Source organism: Canis lupus, chromosome 34 (genome assembly GCF_003254725.2).
Source record: "Canis lupus dingo isolate Sandy chromosome 34, ASM325472v2, whole genome shotgun sequence".
Classification (NCBI taxonomy): Eukaryota; Metazoa; Chordata; class Mammalia; order Carnivora; family Canidae; genus Canis; species Canis lupus.
The window spans coordinates 16928257-16949346 of record NC_064276.1 but is presented as its reverse complement, the minus strand read 5'-3'; the positions used below and the strand labels follow the sequence as shown (position 1 = coordinate 16949346).

The 21090-nt window shown below is 41.8% G+C and overlaps 2 protein-coding genes across 6 annotated transcripts in view; one reads left to right on the top strand and one right to left on the bottom strand.

The window, feature by feature from the left end:
* Positions 1-2262: 2262 nt before the first annotated feature.
* LOC112662830 (5-hydroxytryptamine receptor 3C-like) lies at positions 2263-5933 on the bottom strand. Its single transcript, XM_025451466.2, has 9 exons — positions 5913-5933; positions 5494-5538; positions 4936-5045; positions 4493-4662; positions 4175-4299; positions 3714-3716; positions 3147-3351; positions 2732-2947; positions 2263-2601 (listed from the first exon to the last, which is right to left on the bottom strand). The coding sequence occupies exons 1-9, from the start codon at positions 5931-5933 to the stop codon at positions 2372-2374; spliced, it is 1125 nt and encodes a 374-aa protein (XP_025307251.1). The 3' UTR covers positions 2263-2371.
* An 11625-nt stretch (positions 5934-17558) lies between these two features.
* ABCC5 (ATP binding cassette subfamily C member 5) overlaps positions 17559-21090 on the top strand; it is a 90033-nt gene continuing 86501 nt past the window's right edge. For 2 of the 5 annotated variants that reach the window (XM_049105668.1, XM_049105667.1), the window contains exon 1: positions 17559-17858. The gene's annotated coding sequence lies outside the window, so the exon portion shown is untranslated. Of the gene's footprint in view, positions 17859-19821; positions 20036-21090 lie in introns of those variants that run through there. The other 3 variants (XM_049105666.1, XM_049105665.1, XM_025451594.3) reach the window with 3 other exon arrangements.

Below are 21090 nucleotides of genomic sequence, written 5' to 3'. Positions count from 1 at the left end.
GCTGTGGCACCTAGGAGACAGCTCAGTGGCTGTCACTTCACCTCTGTGCTTCATTTCCTTCGTTTATTTCATCTCTTGTATCTGAATATATAAAACTGGGGACATTAATACAAAACCACAGCACTATAACCTAAAGAGCTTTGAAAACCAAATGATTTTTCATAAGTTATTTGGTGGCTAAACCTGACCTGAAATGATGTGAGACTATCCCTAGTATCATTTCTGTTCCCTACTGTGAATATTCATAGATTTCACTGCAGAAATGTTAATGTGTTTGATCATAGGGTGCTGCCCTGTACCCCATATAGTACATGCATATTATTTCCTTTTTAAAGTCTGGGATGCCTGGGTAGCTCAGTGGTTGAGCATCTGCCTTTGGCGCAGGTCATGATCCCGGGATCCTGGGATAAAGTCCCACAATGGGCTCCCCAAAGGGAGCCTGCTTCTCCCTTTGCCTGTGTCTCTGACTCTCTCTGTGTTTCTCACGAATAAATAAAATCTTTTTAAAAATATGAAAAATTCCAGATTCCCAAACACATTTGGCTGCAAGGGTTTATGGATCTACAATTCATACTTCATAGGGTTACTGTAAGGATTAAATGCGATTATTTATCTAAGACACTTAGGAGAGTGCCTGCCACATATTCATAACTTACTAAGTGTCGGTTATTATTATTATTATACTGTGTCCTTTCTAAAGGCTCACTTTGTAGAAAGCTGTGAGTTGAAGAATTGAGAAATAATAACAGATATGCTGATTTATTTGGGTGAATGTCAGGGCCTCCCAATTTGAGCCTGGATTGTGTATATACTAGGTTTTGGACATGCCTAGAACACTGGTGATGGTGAGGGGGTGCTTGACAGGGCCTTAGAAACTGAGAAACCAAAGACATTCTTGGAAAAAAAAATGCGAGTGAAAGAAAAAGAATTAAGGAACACAAGTTGAGTTGGAAGACCATGGGCCTGGGTGCAAGTAGCAATTTAGAGCTTAACAGGGTGCCTCTGCCTCAATATTCCAGTTTCCTATGGACTTCTGCCCGAGGGCCAGCTGTAGGAAAGAACAAGTCATAGCTGGTCCTGGTGACTCAACACCCAGCTGGGGACGTCTGCCCCTACTGGCTTGGGCTCCTGCAGCAAACAAGGGGTAGGACCTTGGCCCGCATCACCAACAGCACCACTTCCAGTGAAAATTGATAGCCTTGCTAACCTTTGGGCATCTACAGCTCCCTGAAGAGGGAGCCAAAGAAGTTTGAGCAAGAGCAGTACAGAGGAGGAACCAGCTAAATGCTGTTTAGTAAACATTACGTTAATCTTCTATCTTGCGATAGAAAGTCATAGAATAAAAGAAAGGAAAATAAATGGTTGCTAAAAATAAACGATTTTGTGTGAGTTTTAATTCATATGCTCTCATATCTGTGCTTTTCTGAACCTAGGGTGTCCAGCAAATCATGTCACAGCTCCCATGTACAGTGACACAGTGGAGCCTCTGCTTCTCCCAGACAGGGGAAGATGGGAGAGATGGGTCAACAGACAAACACTTGCAAAATCATAAGGCAAGTGCTGGAAAGGGGAATTTTCCAGTTCACATGGGGGCATTTGTGTTACTCGTAAGTAAAGCAGATGCCATTTTCAAATGTGCTGTCCTTGGCCTCATGTTCTTTACTTCACACAATTAAGGGCACATCCACTTTGATCGCAACACAGTTAACGGTAATTTGGGATTATGTTAACATCTAAATGCTTAAGGATGAATGAGTCATATGTCAGGCTGTGACAAAATGCTTCACACTTTAAGTAAGAGATGCCTGATTCTGGCACATTATTAATTTCTAAAGCTTAAATCCAGAAAAACTAGATTTAGGAGATTAATCTCTATTTTATTATAATTTCTTATAATTGGTTTTGAACCCTTCTCTCCCCTCTCCCTGTTTTCACAAATTGTCTAATAGACTTAAAAATCATTTTTACTTTGGTAATGAGTAGCTTCTCCAAGAAGACTCTCAATTCAAGATTTTTAATACTGTAATATAATGCAGGAAAGAGCCAATGCCTTCTGCAAAGGGGTTTATTTGGAGTGAGTCAATCAAGAAAGTATTCCAGGAACTTGAATCTTGAGGAGTCAGGCAGGCAGCATGTACCGGAGGCATGAAGGGGGCTGATGGCATGTAGGAGCAAGGACCCTCTCTAGGAGGCACAGGCAATCATCCAGGTCTTGTCTGAAACTGCAGAGGACTGAGTTGAAAACAACTGAAACACCTGAAAACAAGGTGGTTGCCAGGGCTGTGAGGCTGGGATTTGGGCACACATGGGAGCTTGGCTGGTTCCAGAGGCAAGAGAAGCTCCAGACTAGAGCTTGTAGGTGGGCATTTGCCTAGGTGTTCCAGAGGACAATGACCGTGGTGATGGAGATGGCCATGAAGAGCAGATAGAGTCGGAAGAGCAGGGTGTCCATCATGTGGCTGAACTGCACCCACAAATCGACCAAGTGCTGCCTCTGAGCTTCATCTTCCTGCTGGGCCCTTGTGGACTCAGGACACCCATTTAACTCTGCCTCTCTGGGACCTGACACCTTTCCCACCAACTCCACGGGCTCCTTCACACCTACAGAGGGAAAGAGACTCAGCCATGGGTCATGAAGTGCGCTTAGGGAGGGAAGGGGCCAGGGAAGGAGGCAGGAGCAGAGGAGTGGAGGTGTGGGAAAAGGAAGTGTGGGCAGTGCTGACTCCCTTACCAGGCAGGTGGGTGGGGGTGGAGCCCAGGGTCTTATTTCCCTTCTGGGGTGCAGTGGGGCAGCATGTCCTTGGGTTGGCCCAGTAGAGGAGCAGAGAGTGGAGCCACCAAGGCATAGGTGGGGGCTGGGTGGTGGCCAGGTGCAGCAGGTAGGTGATGAAAATGGTCTCCAGAAGGCTGACCACCATCAGGGACAGACACAGGGCAAAGTAGACACCTGGAGGGAAAATTAGTCTGCCTGAGGGTCAGAGGTACTTCCCAGGACTTTGTGTTTTCTCTTTTCCCAGGGAACCTTTTTCCAGGATCTCTTTTTACTCTGACCTGGTTCCACTGGACCATCTCCCCACCCCATCCCCCACTTTGCTTTTATTATTCTGATGGAGGGAGGGACCTTACTGATGAGGGGGGTGCCTTACTGATGAGGGGGGTGCCAGTTGCAGGGAGTAAGTCATTCATCATGAGCAGGAAGACGTTGTAGCCCAGGAGAAGTGTCATCTTGAATGGGGCACGATTCTCGCTTTCTGCCGGCAGGTAGAAGCTGAGGGCGTCGATGGCAACCAGAAAGCCACTGGGCACCAGAAGGTTTATAACATAGAGTCTGGGCCTGCGCCTGATAGCCACCTGGAGGGAGGAGAAAGTGAGGAATAGGCTGGGAGGCTGCTGAGCCAGTTAAGAGCAAGAGTTGAGATGCGTCTCAGACCAAACTGTCTAGGAAGGAAATGTTACCTCAAGTCCCTTTCACTTTCCTCTCTTTCCAACAAAGTCATCTTAATCACCAGTCTCCCTTTCCAGGGTTTGCTTCTGCCATCCTGCTTACCACTGAAATGTATCTCATACCTTGTTGGCCCAAGGTGTCAACTTTCTTCACTTCCATTTTTAGCCCTACCAATGTAGGGCTCTTAGCAGGACTGTGGGACCAAATTCCTAGGTATCATGTACATTTTATCCTTGTATTTCTGCTTGTTTTCCTTATCAAGGTCTACTCTCTAGTGACCTTGTCGGTGGCCATTCAAGACCAGTGGGAGGTAAAGCAAGGCAGTGGCAGATAATTTGGATTTGAAAGCATAATATCACTTAGTGTTTCATAACTTTTCTACCATCTCTTTTTAAAAATAAATATAAAAATTCTTGTTTTCCAAAGAGTTCTGATAGACATGGGAGTTGGGAAGCTCATTTTCACTATGAGTCACTCCCATAGGAACTTTGTTTTTTCCTCAGGGAGGATTTATTCAATCAAGATTTACTGAGTTCCAGGTACCGTTTTAGGTAGTGGAGATTTATCAGTGAAAAAAGTTATAAAAATCTCCACCCTTATGGAGCTTACTTTCTAGTGGGAGAGCTTAAATTCTGGTGGGAGACATAAGCTATGCATCTTAGAGAAGACCACAACCATGGCCCCTGAGCTCACATAGAAAATGATTTGGTCATACTGGTTGGTGCCCACAGTCATCTTCACCATTCTCTGGTGGATATTCAGAAGTACCCACTCCCCCTTGCTCCGAATGAGGTTCCGTGATGTGTCCGAAATCTCCTGCACTTTCTTCTCCATGCCAAGGACCATGTTCTCTACTGCAAAGGAGACCCAGACAACTCAGCCTCGCAGAATGCTCCCAAACCCTTTGCCCAGACTGTTGATCCCTTACCACTTAGCTTCCACACCCCTTTCAGTGAGATCCCCTCACTCTTCCCAGCTTCCTGGCGTCTTCTTTCTCAAAACCCTTTCTCTGCCTCTCAATAGGCCACTATAAACAGCCTCACTTACCTGTGTAGATGAATGAGCTGAAAGTGAGTGTGCAGTTCTGTTCATCAAAGGGGAAATAGAAGATGTCCAGGTTACAGATGCTGACCACCCTCATTGGCTTATCATATTTGATGAGACCTTCGCTGTTGATATAAGCCATGAGACCTGTAGCTGTCTGATCCACATCCATGCTGTATGTATGGGAGAGGGATAGGAAGATGGACACTGTGGGTTCCCTGTCAATCTTGGCCCTCTTTCTCAGGGCAGACCATCCCTGTGCTCCAACTCCTCTCATTTGACTTCCCCCTTCCACCTATAGCCATATTCTGGGAGGGGGTGTGTGTACGCTCAATTCAGACATTGCTCCTTCTAAGTTGAGTCTTTGCATGTCCCTTATTGGTTATATCAATTCCTTCCTTGGAGATAGGGTTTCCTTCTTGCTTTTTTCCAGGTCTGATACTCACAACTCCTCGATGAAAATATCTGGAAGCCAAAGATTCTCAGCTGCTATGCTGATCTTCCTGATGCCCCCACATTCCTCTGGGTTCCACCTGATGAATGGATTGTACCAAATCTATAGGAAACCATGGTGTGGGACAAATGGGGTGGGAACTAGTTTTAATCGCACTCTGCCTCCTGTACTTTACATTTCTTTTTTTCTCTCATTTTCTCACTCTCCTACGCCCTCTCTGGTGACAGCTGCCACTATGTCCTTAACAAAGTCCTTCTAGTTCTCCCTTGATGCTCTCAAAGAAGACCTTGACCTTAGCTTTGGAGTCCCTGGGATGGAGACACTTGAGTCTCGTCTTTCATGATCTTGGTTTATTATACTTTCTCCCTGTGCCCCATCTCTGCACTCCAAAACTGGCAAAATAATCAGGAAGTTTTGTGTTTTCATTTGTTAGTCCGGCTGTGTTTAAACTTGTCTGATTCGTGAGTATTCTCAGCTTTATCCACTGTAATCTGCACCCAGGAGTGGAAAATGAGAGGTACCATAGTAAAGGGGAAACAGTCTGTCATACCAGGTTTAGCCACAGGAAAGACGTCATCAGTTGAAGCTGTGCGTCCTGAAAAAAACAGTTTTTATCTAGGATCATGGTCTCCATGAGATCAAGTCCAATGCCACCACCTACCTCCTACTCATTTCCAACGCTGTTCTATGTGGCAATTATGATTTTTAATCATAAACCACTGAAAAATGGAGGTCAAATAACCCAGGGTACAATAAGTGAAGTTAAAAGTATGAAAGTCTATTGGGGTTATGTTTCTTATGGAGTAGTCCAAAAAGGGACAGATTTTATCTGCCATGATGTCACTGAAGCATTATGCCCTATCATATCTTCCCACGCCAAAGAATGAGATTTTTCACTTTATAAAATTCAAGCAGGGAACCCACTGCTTACTACTGCTCATCCCATTGCTATGTTGAGTCAGGACTCACCACTTCCACAATGGCAGACATAGTGAAGGAGATGTTGACAAGAGTGGGGATGCTGTGGTTGATGACTGGACGGAAGGCCTTTCTGTTAAACACTGCTTGGAAGGCAGCAGGATCCACTCCATATCGGTCAAAGCCTGAGCAATTGATGGTGAATGTGTTTCCTCTTCCTGCAGAGAGTAGAGACCCTGTGAGAAGAGTGTCAGGACTGGGACTGGCTAGTGTTTCTGCACAGAGAAAACAGGGGGCATGAGAGAAGCATGTGAGCTCCTCCTTCCTGGGCCAGGGAGTGTGGCCTGGGCTGGTAGGCAAATGGTGGAAGTTGATGAGGTGACTGAGTCAGGGCTCCATCCTCAATTCCATTGTTTCTGTACCTATGCAAAACTTGTCCAAACATATAGGCAAACTCAGCCCTGACCACCACTTTTCAGTGTCCTGAATCTTACCACAAACCTCTCCACCTTTATTCAGTGTCCTTCTATTGCTCCTCTCTGTCCTTGATACACTTAGGTGATGTCAGTGATAATTTTTGGAATCACGGTTCTTCTCCTAAATACATTAATACAGCATAGATGATCATCAATTAATGACGAAGGCAATCAGGTTGGCAGGATGAGGTATGTGGGACCTTGCAGAAGGAACTCAGGTTTTCAAGTTAATAAGAATTTACTGTGTTTCTGCTATGCTGTTCAATTGTTCTCTTCTAAACCACAGTGGTTCCCACCACTGAGACTGTCTTAAAGAGACTTCCCTGCCCATCTTATACCTGGCCTTTTTCTAGTCATACTTTGTGATGCAGAAATAGAGAATTATGTGATAGCATCTTCTGGTAGAGTCTATTCAGATATGTCTTTGATATTGTACCAACCCTCATTGTTCATTTGCAATAATGAATGAGAAAAAATAATCTGTTGAAAATTTTTTCCTGAAAATGTTTTCCTTTTACATGACAGATCTTCTCATCACCTTCTCCCATTTAGCATTTTCTCTGTTCCATTTAATTTACTTCAAGAGAGCTTAGAAAGAATTTTCTTCTTTTTAACATTAGTTGATACTCAGAAACATGCAACTGGGTTATGTGCCTGGAAAGAGAAAGAAGTGGGGAAAGAGAAGAAGCCAAGAGAAGTGCAGGGGGAGAAGGATCTTAAAGAGGTACAAAGCTGCCAGCGTCCTGAGTTTTTGTTTTTACCAAAATGGATATCCAGGAACTGGCTATCTAGGAGTAACAAAAATTTGCCTGGTTTGTCTGTTTCTCAGACATTATATGTTTGCTTTGTTTTTGCTCTTGTCCCTTCTTACCTTGAAGAAGCAGGTGGAGAATGAGGCAGAGGAAAAATCCATTCTCACGGAGCCAAACTCTTCCCATCTTCTTCTCTTTGGCTCTTCTCGGAGATAATGTTGATCTCTGGGGACTTAGTGATGATTTTGATCTTAAAAGACCACAGGCCACACCTTGAACCCTAGCTTTGAATAATACATGTATCAGGTGGCATTGGCCAACTCTCTAACAAGCACCCCCGGTGACAAGAGAATATCACAGAGGACTACCCTACCCTGTGCCCTAGTAAGCCTGAATCTCATCTCCAAAAGTAATTTGGCAAATCAGTTTGGAGAGGAGGAAGAAAAAATATTTGGTAACTAAAGCAGTGCTAATGGTCTCCTCATACTTTGAGTCAGTCTGGCATATAATGCATCAGAAAAGGCACATAATAATTGCCAGTCTTCAAGTGGTACATGCATTTACTTTAACCTTGCTACTATCTTTCAAAAAAAAAAAAAAAAACCAAAAAAAAAAAAAACAACAACAAAAAAACAAAAAACGGGGGCCTCCTTTTTATAATTGACTTCTGACTCTGAGGTTTTATTTATTATTTTTTAAAGATTTTATTTATTTATCCATAAGAGACACAGTGAGAGAGACAGAGACATAGGCAGAGGGAGAAGCAGGCTCCCTACAGGAAGCTGGATGCGAGACTCAATCCCAGGACTCCAGGATCACACCCTGGGCTAAAGGCAGACGCTCAACCACTGAGCCACCCAGGTGTCCCTGACTCTGAGGTTTTAAATATGACTTCAGTATGTCAAGCTTTTGATTTTTTGAGTGTGTCAAAAGCAACCCAGGTCTACTAGATGGAGGGAGTGATCAGTGGGGTAGACAAGAGGTGGTAGAGAAACACAATTTTTAGTGAAGTTGACTTATGAGAATATGAGCAAACAGCTTGCAAATTAATGTTGCTTTGGCCCTGCTAATGTTTGTAAGAAATTAGTTAGTTGTCAACATGTTAAAAATTGGGAGATTTCATGCAAAACCTGTATTTCTGGCTTCATTTGAAAAAATAAAATTAAGCAATACTGAGCTCATGTTGACAACAATCTGCTAAAGCTAATGGTTATGCCCTTTAGATGGAACATTCTTTCTAGATCAACACAGTCTGTCACCAACTATTGATTATTCCTGACCAGCTCCCCTCATTTATGTTACCTGCTTGGCCTCTCTAGGCTTTTGAGTTTGCTTTGAATGTGAAGATTGATTTTCTTGTACAGTTTTAAAAGAGCTTTGGGAAGTAATTTCAAAATACCATGCCATGCCTAGGTGATCACAGGTCTCATCAGATTTAGCATGTACAACTATTTTTTTAAAGACTTTATTTATTATTTATTTATTTATTTATTTATTTATTTATTTATTTATAACATGCTCAAGCAGGGGGAGAGGCAGAGAAAGAGGGAGAAAGAGAGACGCAAACAGATTCCATACGCATTGGCCGCAGAGCTGGACATGGGGCTCAATCTCATAACTCTGAGATCATGACCCCAAGATCATGATCTGAACAGAAATCAAGAGTTAGATGCACTGAGCCACCCAGGTGCCCCTAGTATGTACAACTATTTGATTCATGGTGGAAACCAGACATGGTATGGTTAAGTACACCAAAGTCATCAATGGGGTTTAACCTGTTTTATACTAGAATTAATTGCATTAGGGAAGGCTCTAGAGAGGGTAATGAGTGCCTTAGAGAACAAAGGGAAAACAATTGAAGGGGAAGTTGAGTGGATCAGTTGGTTAAGCATCTGCCTTAAGCTGAGATCATGATCCTGGGGTCCTAAGATGGAGCCCCACATAGGGCTCCCTGATCAGCGGAGAGCCTGCTTGTCCCTCTTCCTCTGCCCCTCCCCCTGCTCATGTTCTCTCTCTCTCTCTTTCTGTGTCAAATAAATGAATAAAATATTTTTTAAAAAAGAGGGACAGCAATTTCTTCAATGAAGAAGCTTTACAGACTGAACTGGAATGATTCACTAACAAAGGTTTCCTTATCTCTCATATTGTGGTTAGAGATAATGTCTGTGTGGTACCTTTCCAATTCAAAGCAATTACTGAATTGAAGTAGAAATAAATGTAAAAATGGCAGTAATAGTAGTTCTTATTGTTACTCTGGCTCTCTTTAGATTGCTCAGGTTGCTTCAGCCTGAATGGAATCTTCTGGACTTAAAATGTCTGCATTGACTGAAACAATCCTGGTCTCTGTGAGCATCATCTTTTCTCCCAGCTTCGCTCAGCTTTAGGTCACCAAAAGCGTCATCCCTCATTCTCTTCAGCAACCCTTTGCATCATTTGAGAATCCTTTCTCCTATGGGAAGTTTTTTTTTTTTTTTTTCTTTTTTAAGGTGACTTTAGATCAGCATTTCTCAAAGCATTTTCTGCAGAACATTATATCTACAGGATGTTGAATGCATGTCTAAAAAATTATTTTTGTTACTTTAAGTTCAAATAAGTCTGGGAAATACTGAATTAAGATGGCTAAATAGATTTTATTATTTTAGGATTTCTCAGAATATTTAGCCAAAATGTTCACGTGACTTGAATATCGTATATATAATTTCCCAGACTTAGTTGACTTTGGGAATTTCTTTTTCTCAGAATATCTTGCAAGACTAACACTTCATCCATAATTTTGGGGAACCACTGCTTTAGGTAAATAGAATAAATGTAGAAGAAAAAAACTTGAAAATTCTACAGATGAGATATAGAATGCAAATAGGTATATATAAATAAATCAAGAGATCAAAAAATAAATTAGATAAGTATTTTTTAGATAAGCATTATAAAACTTGAAGTTTGATATGTAAGAACCTACAAACAAATAAAAAGTAAAATAGATACAATTTCAAGCTGTTTCTGAATCCATGAGCCATATAAACTTTGGCTCAAGAAGGAATCTTTTTGTTTTTTCTTTTTCTTTAGATCAGTGATCTACCAGCTGTAGACCACATGTCATTCACCTAGATCTAATTTTAGGAGAGTTTAAAAACATGTTTTGGTATTGTTACTTTTCAAATATGCTCAGACAGTAACATTTCAGTAGCCGAAAAGCAACGCTGATTTTTCTCCTTGGTAGTCTTATAATCAATCAAGTATATGATTTGTGTTTAAGAGTACATATTTTTTTCCTCATGGTGTTCAATAAATGAATTACTTTGAGTGAAAAATAAATACAGCCTGGATAGATTTCTAATTTTCCTGAACAGATATTCATGCCCAAAAAAAGTTATCACAAACGTAGACTGAAGTGGTTTATCTTTTCTTACCAGAAGCCCATATTTATAAAGTAAAACACTTGAGAAGTTTTGGGGGAGTGCCTGGGAGTGACCACTCTTCCAGCCTGTGAAGGCCTGTTTTTAGAGAGAAGGCACCATCTTGGCTGCACTACCGGTTTGGCTTCTCTGGTTTAGTGGGACCCTGTTGCCTTCCACTTTGTGGCTTGACAGGTGCCCACTCCACACTTCTCCATAATGTAAGAGAATCCCCCATGTACTTCTTACCAGGAGAGATGTCAGACCCATAGCATCATTTTATTCAGTTGAGTAAGTAACCCATCAGTTGTCATTCTGGAAGGATTAAAATCCCAAGGTCTGTCTATGGGCTATGATGGTTATTTTAGCTGAGCAGATTTAGATGATTGTTCATGTGGAAGGGGCAGCTAAAGTAAAAACATGGAAATTACAGTGTTGTGAGGACCTCAGATTTGAGTAGGAGAGTGACAGGAAATGAAACTGTGGTATTAAGTGGGGCCAGATCATGGAAGGCCTTGTATACATACGAAGCTGGAGTTTGATTTTATTCTATCACTCACTGGTTCTCAAAGTTGAATAAGGTTCAGACCTCTTTTAAGGGAAACAAAACTCCTAAGCCCCTGATATTGACTTGAATTATTTGCAATATCACTTAAATATGTATATTCATAAAATCATGTATAAAGTCCTTATACTCACAGCTCTTATACTACTATAAAACCAGAATAAATTTAGCAAATTATATAAGACTGTAGAATCAACACAACACTAATTTAATGGGATAATACTGTTTTGCTAAAATTAGATAATTGCTGTCTATTTTCCCCTCTTTTTAACAAGGAGCTAATTTTTGAACACCTATCTATTATTTTGTGTTGGGTCAATTTGATAGTGCTTCTCAATATAACAGTACTTAAAATTTTTTTTATAGCAGTTCGTTTCTTTCTAACTACTATCCTTACCGCTAATGAACTTAGGACGTTATTACTGTGAAGATGAGAAGTATGTAATTCTTTCCTTCATAAAGTGACTATGTGAGCATTTATCATAATGCTCTATACTGCTGTGTACCATATGAACACTTACCCTACTCATTGTGGTTCTCTGTTGAAAATACTGTGAAACCTTTGTCTGTATAACATGCAGTGATGTCATTTGGCTTTCATTCGGCATTGTTGACATCTTTTTTTTTCTGACTTATTTAAACATTAAAACAATTCCAGTATAATGAATATACAGTGATATATTAGTTTCAGGTGTACAATATAGTGATTCAACAATTCTATACATTACTCAGTGCTCATCATGATAAAGGGACTCTTAATCCCCTTGACCTATTTCACCACCACCCATCCTCACTCCTCTGGCAACCACCAGTTGTTCTCCATATTTGAGGCTGTTTTTTATTTATTTGTCTTTTTTTCTTTGTTCATTTGTATCTTAAATTCCATATGAGTGTAATCATATAGTATTTGGCTTTCTCTGACTGACATTACATTTAGCATTATACTCTCTAGATCCATCCATGTTGTTGTAAATGGCAAGACTTCATTATTTTTATGGCTGAGTAATATTCTATTATATATATTATGTAATAATATAATCTTTATGCATTCATCTATGGATGAACACTTGAGTTGTTTCCATATCTTGGCTGTTGTAAATAATGCTGCAATAAGCATAGAGTGCATGTATCTTTTCAAATTGGTATTTTCATTTTCTTTGGGTAAATACCTAGTAGGGGAATTAATGAATCATATAGTAATTTTATATTTAATTTTTTGAGTAAACCTCATACTGTATTCCACAGTGGTTGCACCTGTTTTGGCACTTTGACATATTAAATCCTCTTCTCTTTTCTAAGTTGCCGGAGATCGTTAAAGAGGTTCATCATTCTCTCACATTGTTGTTTCTGTGATGTCAAATAAAGATTCAATTTATTAGCTAACTTGAAGAAAAAAAGTTTTATTTCATTAAAAAGACTTTCATTATGTAGTTGACCTGTAAAAGTGAAATTTTGTCTTTTTTTTTTCTTAAAGTTTTTTAAATTCATTCATGAGAGACACAGAGAGAGAGGCAGAGACATAGGCAGAAGCAGGCTGTGGGAAGCCTGATGTGGGACTTGATCTAGGACCCTAGGATCATGACCTGAGTCAAAGGCAATGCTCAACCACTGAGCCACCCGGGTGCCCCAAAACTTTGTCTTCATAAGTGGCAGGAGAATTCAATGTGAGTGTCAGAGCAGATATGGAGTGATTGTTGCCATTTGACTTTAGGTCCTGGTAACCTGGGTAGAGGAGGCTATCAGAGGATATCACAGTAGAACATTTCTCCTGTCAGTGAGCAATGGTACCACCATCCATCCAGTTTTGCGACCACAAACCTAGGTGTTGCCTCTTTCTCACACCACTTTATCTAATCCATCAACAAGGTCTGCTGATTTTACCTCTTAAATTTCTTTTGAGGCCATCCAATTCCCTCCATCTTTTCTATCACAATTCTAGTCCAAACCACCATCATCTCTTCACTGGATGACAGTACACATTCCTAGCTAGACTCTTCTCTTTCATTCTAGGTGCTTCTAATTCTTCCTCTGGTCTGCCAGACATGGTACAGTTTTGAAAATGCAAGTTTGATTTCTCAACCCTTAACCCACTCACCTTTTAAAACCTTGCAGTGAGGGACTCCTGGGTGGCTCAGTGGTTGAACATCTGCCTTGGGCTGAGGGCATGATCCCGGGTCCGGGATCGAGTCCTGCACTGGGGTCTCTTCAGGGAGACTGCTTCTCTCTCTGCCCATGTCTCTGCCTCTCTGTGTATCTTTCATGAATAACTAAATAAAATCTTAAAACAAAACAAAACAAAACCTTACAGTGGTTGCCTTTTGCTCTTCCTCTAAGATTTGTAACATGGTCTGTAATGCCTTTGGAGACGTTCCCTTCCTTCTCCTACCACTTGGTTTTTGTTTTTCCCCCTGTGCAGAGTGTTCTATGCTCTGCCCACCTCCATTGTCTTCACCTCACTAGCTCCTACTACCCTTCAGATGCAACTCATACCCTCCTTGTCTAGTACCTACCACGGTTATAATTTAAATTTGGATTAATGTTTACTTATAACTCTAAGCCCCATGAGGGCAGGAAACTTGTATGTTTTAGTCCATTGTATCTCCATAAATATTGAATGAATATTTTTAGTATATTACACAACATAAATATTATTTTAGAATATATGCACAAGTCTGGATTTACATAGATTCTCCACTTTAGTGCCTTGCCTGAGGGTTGGAGAATATCATCCCCCAAAACATTTTACGATACAAACACTAAAATGTGTTTTGCATCCCCTTAAAATAGGAGGGGATGCTTTGTAATCAATACCATGTAAATAAGTATAAATCTTGTTATACTTATAAATAAGTCTTTGGCTCAGGCCATTGGCCTGACAGTATATAGACAGTATCATAGCATATTGAGGCCTGGCACCAGGGCTGCATAATGCTCATCTGCTGCTTTTTTTTTTTTTTAACATATAATCAGTATATTAGACGTATTTCAGGGAGAATTTAGAAACTTTTCATTTGATATGAGGGTCTCAGATATGCAGCTTTTGAGTTCTACAGTGTTTGAGGCCTGGTTGGAAGTACTAGTATACCTCGGCAAGGTGGCTTGAGGTGTGCTGAGGAAAAGTGTTTTTTATCCAACCAGATGGCCAGAGGTGCTTCAGGAATCCTCATCAGTAGATATAAATATAATACAGGTATCTGCAAGATTCTTCTGTTTAATTGCACATATATCCATTGAGAGGAGAAATGGTTTGTTTCTATGATATTAAAACATTTTTATTGTGAAATTCTTAAAGGCTAATAAAAATATAGCAAAAGATATTAGAAGGACCTGTATACCCACTCGAAGCTTTATTAAATTTTAACATTTACAAGTTATTTTGTTGTTGTTTTTTTTTTAATTTTTATTTATTTATGATAGTCACACAGAGAGAGAGGGAGAGGCAGAGACACAGGCAGAGGGAGAAGCAGGCTCCATGCACCGGGAGCCCGACGTGGGATTCAATCCCGGGTCTCCAGGATCGCGCCCTGGGCCAAAGGCAGGTGCCAAACCGCTGCGCCACCCAGGGATCCCCATCTACAAGTTATTTTAAAAAGAAATAAAATAGGGGCCCTGGCTGGCTCAGTGGTTGAGCGTCTTCCTTTGGCTCAGGTCGTGATTCTGGGGTCCTGGGATTGAGTCCTGCATCGGGCTCCCCACAGGGAGCCTGCCTCTCCCTCTGCCTATGTCTCTGCCTCTCTCTCTGTGTCTCTCATGAATAAATACGTAAAATCTTAAAAAAAAAAAAGAAATAAAATATTACAGAAACAGACAAAGCCTGTGTGCATCCCTCTCTGATCTTATTCTTGTACCTCCAACACCAGCTCTACCTCCAACTATACCTTGAAATTGTTGTTTATCGTGTCCAGGTATATTTTATATTTTTAAGTACATATACGTGTATCCATAAACAACAGATCACACTTTTGCATATTTACAAAGTTAAGACAAATGGGGCTATACAATTTGAGTCTTTCTGTAACTTATTCTGGTTCAACATTGTTTTTGAGACTTATACATACTGATATGTTATAGCCTCTGTTCTTTAACTGCTACATAGTATCTCATTGTACGAATACCATAATCTAGTTATCTGTTCTCTTGTTAACGGAACTTATTTTCACTACTACAAACAATGCACAATGAATATACCTCCTTGGGGGAGGCTCTTTAGAGCGGCTTTTCTCAGCTAATAGCATTAAGCCCTGATGCCCTAAGGTATTCACTGTGTGGAATGAATTAACTTCTCCCTTGGACATCTAGAATGATACTAGATATGCTATCCTTAGAATTAAGAAAAGAGCAACTCTGATAATTTTGTTTAGAACTTATTCACTTACAGAAGCCTCCATTGAGAAAGGCTACCCTACAGCATATATGTAGAAGTGGCATTGCTGGGTTTAAGGACAGGCTTTTGAGGTGGAAACTATTAGTCTTTTCCTACTTCCATTGTAATGGAATTGTAGATGGCTCATAACTGCCCAACCAGATTGCATTTTCCAGTTTCTCTCTCACTTAGATGTGCCCATGCGACTAAATTGTCACTAAAAGAAGGTGAATGGAAATGATGTATGTTGCTTCCCTGCTGGTGCCTCAACACCAGGTCACGCTTCTTCATATTCTATTTTTCCTTCGTTCTACCTGGGTGACTGGTGGTGGCAATGAGTAGGACAACTGTGGGAGCTATATGTTGACCCTGAGAGAGCCACCAACACCCTGGGTCTCTGACTGCTTGCAAGGAGCAGGACTATAGTACTAATCTGATATACTTACCTAAAGTTTTACTTATGAGAGAAATAAACTTGACTTCAATCCACTAAATTTTGGGCATTTGCTAGGGGTCTAACAGTAAAGCCCTCTAGCCCATTTCCAATCTACAAAGTATGGCAAAATTGCTCTTTAATGTGGTTCTATTGATTGATACTCACTCTGCCAGCAACATGTGAAATATTCTGTTTTTCCAGATCCTGGACAACAGTTGGTTTTGTCAGGTGTTTATGTCTTCCCATAAGATAGGCCTAAAATAGTATCTCATTGATATTTTAACTTCAGTTTCCCTGATTATTTTCCTAATTGGGTATCTTTTCATGTTTGAATAGCTGCTCAGATCTCTTTACTATGTGTAAACTGTTACTACCATTTTCCTTTCTTTTTAAAAGATTTTATTTATTTATTTGGCAGAGAGAGAGAGAGAGTGCAAAGGTGAGCAGAGGGAGGGGCAGAGGGAGAGGGACAAGCAGGGAGCCCGAAGCAGGGCTCCATTCCAGGATCTTGGGATCATGACTTGAGCTGAAGGCAGACGCTTAACCGACTGAGCCACCCAGGTACCTCATATTTGTCTATTTTTGTACTGGGTTATTTGCCATTTCTTATTGAATTGTAGAAATTATTTATATATTTTGTTATCAAAAAATGTTGTCAGTTACAACTTGTGGTTTCACTTTTCACTTTATGGCTCTTGTACAGAAGTTTAAATTTTAATGTAGTAAAAATATGTCAACGTTTCCATGATTTGCTTTTGCAACTTGTTTTAGAAGTTCTTCTCTATTCCAAAATTCACCAAGATATTTTACATTTTCTTCTAAACATTTTAAAGTTTTGCCTTTCACAGGTAGGCCTTTGATCTACCTTACATTGATCTTTCTATGTGGGCTAACGTAATTCCCCGAGTTTTAAAAAAAATACAGATAACCAGTTGTCCAGCACTGTTTATCCAAACTTCTCTTCTCTATTGATCTGTAATGTTTTCTCCATCACAGTTCATGTTTACATATATGCATGAATCTGTTTCTAGCCTCTTTGTTCTGTTGGATCAGCCTATTAATCCATCCTTATGCAGGAACACCGTGTTAATTAATTCAGCTTTATGATACTTTAGCGTCTTCACACTAGCCCGTTGTATAAAGATGGACAAGTCACTTTACCTTCTTTTTTTTTTTAATCTTTGAAATGGAAAATCTATACCTACACATAGTGTTGTTATGGATATTAAAGGAAACAAGAATTTCATGTAAAGCACCACATACGTGTAGGTAGGCACTCAACAGACTAGTGATGTTATGATCGTGTTGATGAAACACAAAGAGAAATAGTGTGATGAAACTCTTTGGGAACCTCAGTTTGATTTACGAAAAGGAGTCTAAGGCTCTTGCTACTCTAGAGACTGTGATCCTCACCTTTTGGTATCTAGAAACCAGGTAGCCCAAGAATATGTGAAGGGCAATGGAATAAAAGTGACAAAGGTGGTATCAGCGCAGAATGCAGTATCGAACCCTGAGCAAACAATCGTTAAAATATGAAGATAAGATTTGGGGCTGGCTGATGGCTGATGACCTTCACAGTGTTTCCTGGTGTAGACACGGCCGCACACCGTCGGTCCGCCCTGCCTACAAACACCGAGCTGCCCGCCCACTCACGGCCACTGTCAAGCCTCCGGGCCACCCACTGGGGCACACGGCCTCGGAGAAGATTCCAGACAGGCTCGCAGAAGCTCTGAGAAGGATGGTGCAGAGCCAGGAACGCGCTGGAAAGGAGGAGCAGCCTACACCTCCTCCGGGGCTTCTGCGGCGCTTCTGGGAAATATAGTCCTTTGCAGTGTGTCGAGCCTCGGGCTTCGGGAAGGGGGACTACAATTCCCTTCAGTCTTGGGGAGTCTTTGTGCAGCACGCCTGCGCAGTCCGGCGGCCAATGCCGCTATAAAGGCTTGTTTTGCTCCGGGGCTGATGCTCGGGAGCGTGGTCGAGTGGCCGGTGCGGTCGTCCTGGAGCCGGGCACGGGTAGGTATCTGCTCCCGCTCACCCCCTCCGTCTCCCTGGCTTGTCACGGGGGTCACCCCTGCGTGTTCCCTCCGGGGGTGGCGGGCTGGGATCGGGGGTAAGAGCGGTCCCGGGGACACGGAGACCTGTAAGCGCAGTCTGGCCTCCTTCTGGTCTGCTGCCGGCCCCTCCGCGGGATGCAGCCCCCCCACCCCAGCGCTCGCGGCGAGGTCCTGGCGTTTGGAGGCAGGTGGGGTGGGATGAGTGGTCGGAGCGCTGGCTACATTCCGGGCTGCGGCCACCAGGGGGTGCTGCGCCCGCGCCCCGTGGGTGTGGGTCGCTGTGGCCTCCTCGCGCCCGAGCCGGCCGTGGGAACGCCCCAGGGTCAGGGCATCCCAGGCCGAGCTGGTCGCGGAGAAGCCCCCACGCTCATGCTCGCCGGGAGGGAGGCCTGGGGCACCGTGCTCAGGCCGCACGCCGGCGACTCTGAGCTGCCAGCGACCTTAGAAGTCCTCCTCTGTGTTTTTTTTTTTTTTTTTTTGCAAATGGATAAATGGAGGTTCGTGACCTAAGTGCGCACAGCAAACCCCGGGCAGAGCCCCCGGAATGGGATCCAAATCTCCTGGCTGTCATCAGTCGCTTTCCACTCCCACCACACAAGGCTGCATGTTGCTTTGCGTTCATTGCACGGGTGTGTGTGGGGGGTCATCTGGCTCCATGGGGAGGCGGGAGGCAGCGGGGCACAGGGATGGTTGGCCAAGTTTCAGAAGGCTTTGAAGGGCGAGATGGAGGGGTTTTAATGGGGTCCGTGGCCTGAGTGAAAGGAGCGGAAGGTTGGAGGCACAACAAGTGGAGTACTGGAGGGTGGTAAATAGCTTCAGGTTTTCTTGTGCAGCTTCAGGGCCTGAATGAGATTCCTAAGGTCGGATACCTAAGGAATGTTGTAATGAAGGCAATTTGGACACACCAGTCTGGCTGGTTATAGTTCCTGTCGTCCTGTGGAACCCCCCCCCCCCCGCCCCCCCATGCAGTTTCCTCTGCATCATTGTGCGGGGTGAATGTCTACACGTTTACCACTGGAAGAGAGCCTTGGTTAAAAAAAAAAAAAAAAAAAAAAAGCAGCTGACCGGATGGCCTCCACTCTATTGATTCTGAGTCTGGTCACTTCTTTGGGGTTCTCCCACTTTAGTTATTCTGCTAGTGCCATTGTATAGCTGTGACTCCAACATTAAAATAAAAAAAAAAATCCTTTTTTCCTTTCTTGAAAGCTGAAGCAAATTACCATTGAAAAACAACTTTTTAACAACTGTGAGGGAGAAGAGAGGAAAATAGAGAAATACAGGTAGAATAAAAAATAGTTGAGCCTACTGATCCTTTCTTGGTTGCTTTCTTCAGATTTGAGCCTGTTTCTTTCTACAGCCTATAGGGATTCCTAGCTCTTGGGTGGCCTCCATGTGGGGTGCCCTGGTTATAACCCTGATACACAGAAGATGGAATCCTCCTTATGTTCAAGGCCAAGAGATAGTAACTTTGTACCTCCTGAAGGCCTGCCCCCTCTCACTGTTATGCCTCTTCTCCCAGGACACTAAGGAAACCAGAGTGTTAGAGTTAATAGGACGCTGTTCCCCACCCCCTTTGTACATACAGAACTCGAATAAAGTGATTGAAAACACATTTTGGGTATCAGGAGCTCTTAGACAATTGAGATGTGCTTTATGTTCCTCTTGACATGGCATTTGGTATTGTGAATTAGTTTGGCTGTGTCCCTTTCAAACTCACTTCTCTCCTGCCTTTTTTCAAAGGAGGTCTAATCTTGTCAGCCTCCACATAATCAGCTACATTAGGGAACCTTTTGATAGGAAGGCTGAACTTCTGTGGTCCTTAAAACAAGAGGGATTACTCTGATCCGCAGCTGCATCCGACATCAGGGACCCTGGCAGATGCCAGGTCTGTTTATAGTTTAGGCTTAATGAGGTCTCAGTGACGTGATTGCTGTGCTCTCGATGGTGAGCTGGTGTTCTTTATGTTGCAGTTTGTCCTTGGACAAGGTGACTCTTTTTTTTTTTTTTTTTTAAAGATAAGTAACCTCGCAGTATCAACTCAGGGTACATGAACCAGACTTCTGAGAGGCCAGAAGTCAAGCTTTCTGTGTGCTAGAAGTGTGTCTGTATGGGGGAGAGTTACTCCTTTTTTGTTTAGTAAGTATTTTCCTTTTCTCTGATATCTTGAAAAATGAATCGTAGCTGTCAGAATTTTATCCGCAGAGTAGTACTTTTAAGACGTGGTGATAGGTAGGAATTTATGGCATCCGAAAGGCAGCACAGACAGCTACACTTCTTTAATTGTTCGTGAGGCTGGTACGAAAGGTGTTTTCTCAGCTTGTGTCTGGGAAACTTTGAACAGTCTCTGAGTCGGAAAAACGTTTTCAAGAGGCATGTATGTGCTTTATTTTCTCGGAAGGAACCAGAGTCATTACAGGATATTGATTAAAGTTAGGCAGGCAAGCAGGGGTTTAGAACAGCTTCAGGGAGATACTACGTTAAGATTTTGTAGGACAGGATGGGGAATCTGTTTTTGTTATTGTTTCTTAATAACAGGTTTGTTGAGTTATAATTTATATACTATGAAATACACCCCTTTAAAATATACAGCTCAGTGTTTCAGTAGTACATTCACAGAGTTGTGCAACCATCACCACGGTCTAATTTTAGACCACTTTCAGTACCCCAAGGGGAATTTGTTTGTAAAGTTAAGGTGCAATATTGTTTTGTATTTTATCCGTGTAAATTCATGGAGCTTTAAAATAACATCAACAAATCTGTTACCCGATTATAAAAATGCTGAGTTATCGTTGGTAGAATAATTGCTTTGCAAGTTTTCATTTAGTAACATTTAGCAGAAGGAATGATATCCATTTTAAAATTGTGGAGTTTGGAATGCTTGGAACAGGCTTAAAGCCTTTTTTTTTTTTTTTTTTTTTTTAGAGACTTATCTAAGTTCTCTCTATACATTGGGTTTGAGCTTAGTTCGAAGGGGTCAGTATCTCTTTACTAATGTGTTTATTTTTTTCTAATTTTTTCCCCCTTTAGAGGTGGGAAGTAGTCATTCTTGATTCTCCTACACTGAAGTTTCTTTCTTTAAAAAATGAAATGGCACTTGAAAAAGTTCTGAAAAATTATTTTTTGTAGATACCATAAGAAAACTTTTGTCCTTTTTCCCCTATTTTTTTAAGTTTATTTATTTATTTAATCTC

Coding starts and splice junctions, on each gene's coding strand:
- LOC112662830 (XM_025451466.2), bottom strand. CDS start 5,933: ATGTCTGCCATTGTGGAAGTG. Junction 5,046..5,493: donor CTTTCCTGTGGCTAAACCTG/GTATGACAGACT, acceptor GGTTTCCTATAG/ATTTGGTACAATCCATTCAT. Junction 2,602..2,731: donor CACCCCCACCCACCTGCCTG/GTAAGGGAGTCA, acceptor TTCCCTCTGTAG/GTGTGAAGGAGCCCGTGGAG.